Raw genomic sequence first — 4,210 nt, 5'->3', positions numbered from 1 at the left:
ATGGTCAGGAAGATAATTCCTGGTTTTTTGCCTCTGATGTTCATGCTGCCGATCTGGTTCGTGCCTTTCATTTGGCTCGTCCTGATCAGCCTGGGGGCTCTGGTGAGGGTTCGGTGACCCCTCCTCAAGGGGGGGTACTGTTGTGAATTCTGTTGTCGGGCTCCCTCCTGTGGTCATGAATGGTACTTCGGCTGGTTCTGTCCATGGACTTTCTCTGGTGGCTGTGGGTGTTTCTGAGTTTCCTTTCACAGGTGACGAGGTTAATTCGTTAGCTGGCTGCTATATTTAACTCCACTTAGATCTTTGCTCCATGCCACCTGTCAATGTTCCAGTATTGATCTAGTTCACTCCTGGATCGTTCTTGTGACCTGTCTTCCCAGCAGAAGCTAAGTGACTGCTTGTTTTTCTCTGGTTTGCTATTTTTCTGTCCAGCTTGCTATTTTGATTGTTGTCTTGCTTGCTGGAAGCTCTGGGACGCAGAGGGAGCGCCTCCGCACCGTGAGTCGGTGCGGAGGGTCTTTTTGCGCCCTCTGCGTGGTCTTTTTGTAGGTTTTTGTGCTGACCGCAAAGATACCTTTCCTATCCTCAGTCTGTTCAGTAAGTCGGGCCTCACTTTGCTTAATCTATTTCATCTCTGTGTTTGTATTTTCATCTTTACTCACAGTCATTATATGTGGGGGGCTGCCTTTTCCTTTGGGGAATTTCTCTGAGGCAAGGTAGGCTAATTTTTCTATCTTTAGGGCTAGCTAGTTCCTTAGGCTGTGCCGAGTTGCATGGGGAGCGTTAGGAGCAATCCACGGCTATTTCTAGTGTGGTTGATAGGATTAGGGATTGCAGTCAGCAGAGTTCCCACGTCCCAGAGCTCGTCCTATATTATCAGTAACTATCAGGTCATTCCGTGTGCTCTTAACCACCAGGTCCATTATTGTCCTGACCACCAGGTCATAACAGCTGCCCATCTGTGTTTCCTGCCCTGGCTTCAGTTCCCCAGGGTCTCTGCATGCCTGCAGATCTTCTGGTAGTGCAAGCTCCCTCTCTCTTAAAGAGACAGTGCAAACTCTCCTAAGGTGTCCCCAGCCAAAGGCTGGGAGACACTTGCTACTTAAGGCACCCCTTCCTGGGAGGTGCCAGAGCAACATTTGTGCAAAGTTAGTTTATACTTGCCTGCCTGCTGTTAGATCCACTAGTTCACTTTTTCTGATCCAGATCCTGTCCTGTCTAACCTGTCTCCCGTCTTCATACCTAACCTGTTTGCTATGGAGAAATAGTCTATACCGCACCAGAAGCCATTCCGTCTTTTATCCAGAAGTGACAGAGCCTGTTCCAGTACTAATAGCCGTCCTATCTTCTATTTTGAGGTGGCACAGTCTGGATCAGTTCAAATGGCTGACCTGTCTGCTATTTAGAAGCCACACAGTCTGAACCCATAGCAGTGACCATCCTGTCCTGGCCTGGGAAGCATTATCTGAACCAGCGCCTCTGATCACTGGAGTCAGCTGCTACTGCTCCGGACTGTTGCCTGCTGTTGTGCCTGGCAGCTACCTGCTACTTAAGTCTGGCATCACCATCAGAGGCTCCAGTGAATACCAGGTAGCTGCTTAGCTATGCTTCTCCAGGGTAAGCCCGACCCGTAGTACAGTAGTACAGTGGTCCATGATCCACAAGCATTAAGGTACAGAAGATGAAGGCAAAGTGAACCAAGATCATTTATTTAATAAATGCAGAAAAGGATTTGGTAACCAGGTAGCTAGGGTATAATGGTAATGGATTGGCAAAAGGACTCAAATACAGTAAAGTGCTTACGATATGAATTGATCAATTCGGAGTAGAATGATTTTAACAATTTAGCACTGCTATGCAAATATAAGTACAATTACTATAAGTATTAATGTCGAAATCTAACATCTAATCTTTAATGCATCAGAGTCTACCCTGTGTTAATGCCATCATCACATAGTCACCATGTCTACAATAATATGCACAACACAGGCCCTATCAGAAGATAGCGATGCTGCTGCGGTAGGCCTCAAGTCTACTGCTCTCGAGTCAATTCAGCAATGCGTCCCCAAAAGCATGGCCCCGATCCCCTCCATGCTGTTCTGTATGTCTCAGGTCTCAGCTCACTTGATTGTCCTCCTCTATCTGTCTGTTCTCATGGTCATCTGGGTCCCATCTACCCACTCACACAGTTCTGGCTCTGCACACAGAATTCTAGCTCTGCTCATTTGGACCTGGCTCTGTTCACATGGATCTGGCCCTGCTCACTCGGATCTGGCTTTATTCAGATGGATCAGGCTTTGCTCTATGACTCTTCCTCCCTCCAGACTGTGGCCTCACTTCATTGGTTTCTCTCACTCTGATACTTATGACTATAAGCCAGCTCAGCTGCGTCATGCGTCGATCTTGGTACAGGTGCAGGTGCTGTTGACTCCCCCCTCTCTCTGTCCATGTCGGCCTTTAAAAACTCAGAGAGACAGGATCCAGCTATGCACACCTACATTGATGCTGAGTTGTCTCCGACTAGGACTGAAATTCAGTTGAAGGCTCAGTTGCTAAGCCAGCCTCCTTCTCTGTCAGGACCAATAACAGAGAAGACAGAGAATTGGCGGTGACAGCACCCCTCAGCTTCCACATCTTTTGATAAAGGGGCTATACCATGGTTGAAGGTGGAGGACGACAAGATGGTGAGAGAAAGACTGGCAGGTGCACGTGGGTACATAACTTAGAGACCTTCACCAAACCATTTTATATAATTTTAGGAGTACCTCTAAAATGAGGTGAAGAAATAAGAGCAAACAAGGAACACGTTCTCCTCTACTAGGTGGAAGCTCAGGTGGCAATAACCAGCACAGAAAGTCAAGAAGAAGTCCTCATTTTAAGCTATGCTATGCTGTGGTTCCTGCTCATCCCTGTGTATACTCTTGGTTGTAAGGATGCCAAAATTTCTCAAAATTGTCTTTTAAATTTCATTATTGCAGCTCTTATTTCTTGATTTCTTAGACTGTAGATAACGGGATTGAGTAATGGTGTCACCACCGTGTACAGAAGAGCTAAAACCTTATTTAATGAGTGTTGAAAGGACGGTATCATATATACAATGATGAGTGTTCCATAGTAGGTGCAGACAACCATGAGATGGGAACTACAAGTGGAGAATGATTTCCTTTTACCGCTAGTGGACTTGATCTTGAGAATGGCAAATAGTATCAATATATAAGTCTGAGCAATGAAGACCAAAGGGAAAACAAGAATTGGAAATGACAAAACAAGATCTTCTATTTCTAGGACCGAGGTGTCAGAGCAGGAGAGTTGTAGAATAGGAGCTAGATCGCAAAAAAAGTGGTCAATAACGTTGGGTCCACAAAACCTCAACATGCTTATGAAAAAGGCTGCAGGCAATGAGATCATGAAACCAGTTAACCAAGAGCAGCTAATCATAGAGTGGCACAACCTCTGGGTCATTATATATGTATAATTAAAGGGATTACAGATGGCCAGATATCGATCATAGGACATAAATGAGAGCAGGAGACATTCTGCAGTCGTGGAAGACGAGAACATATAATATTGAGTAATACAGTCACTTAAAGAAATGGTTCCTCCATCATGTAAGGTGACCTCCAACAATTTTGGAATTATATTTGAAGTAAATAAAATTTCCGATATGGATAGATGACTAAGGAAGATATACATTGGAGTCCAGAGATGGCCATTCATATGCACTAGGGTGACAATCAAAAAGTTTCCAATCAAAATAGCAAAATAGACTGTAAGCACAAGAGAGAAAAAAAACACTCGAATGGAGTGAATGTTCTCGAAAGACACCAGAAAGAATTCTTTGACTGTTGAGTTTTCAGAATACATTCACTACAAGAAAGAGAAAGAAATATTGTCAGTTCCAATCCTGACCAAAAAGTTCTGAAACACAACTCCAAAGCATCGACATCCTCTAAAAACAAGAACCCACAAACTGCTCTCTTACTATTCAATAGATAGAAATAGCTGCACGCAGTCATGAACCTGAGGACCAGACATTTCCGATAGAATTATCCATCTTGTCTACCTATGAGGGTCACCAAGAACCTTAAAGGTTTATTTTGTTAGAAGTCATTATATAGTTTTTTTGGGGGAGTAATGAATTGTCTACTTGACCATGGGAGGTTATTTATTTAAGCCTGCCATGGCCAACCCAACCCTCTTTTCCTTTCTC

At 44.4% G+C, this 4,210-nt stretch overlaps 1 protein-coding gene across 1 annotated transcript; it reads right to left on the bottom strand.

Moving 5' to 3' along the window:
- Nucleotides 1-2,946: 2,946 nt before the first annotated feature.
- On the bottom strand, nt 2,947-3,864 carry LOC138674876 (olfactory receptor 11A1-like). Its single transcript, XM_069762698.1, has one exon. It carries the CDS (start codon nt 3,862-3,864, stop codon nt 2,947-2,949), a length of 918 nt encoding a protein of 305 aa, XP_069618799.1.
- Nucleotides 3,865-4,210: the final 346 nt, after the last annotated feature.

This window comes from Ranitomeya imitator, chromosome 4, assembly GCF_032444005.1.
Source record: "Ranitomeya imitator isolate aRanImi1 chromosome 4, aRanImi1.pri, whole genome shotgun sequence".
Taxonomy (NCBI): Eukaryota; Metazoa; Chordata; class Amphibia; order Anura; family Dendrobatidae; genus Ranitomeya; species Ranitomeya imitator.
This window is presented reverse-complemented; position numbering and strand designations above follow the sequence as displayed.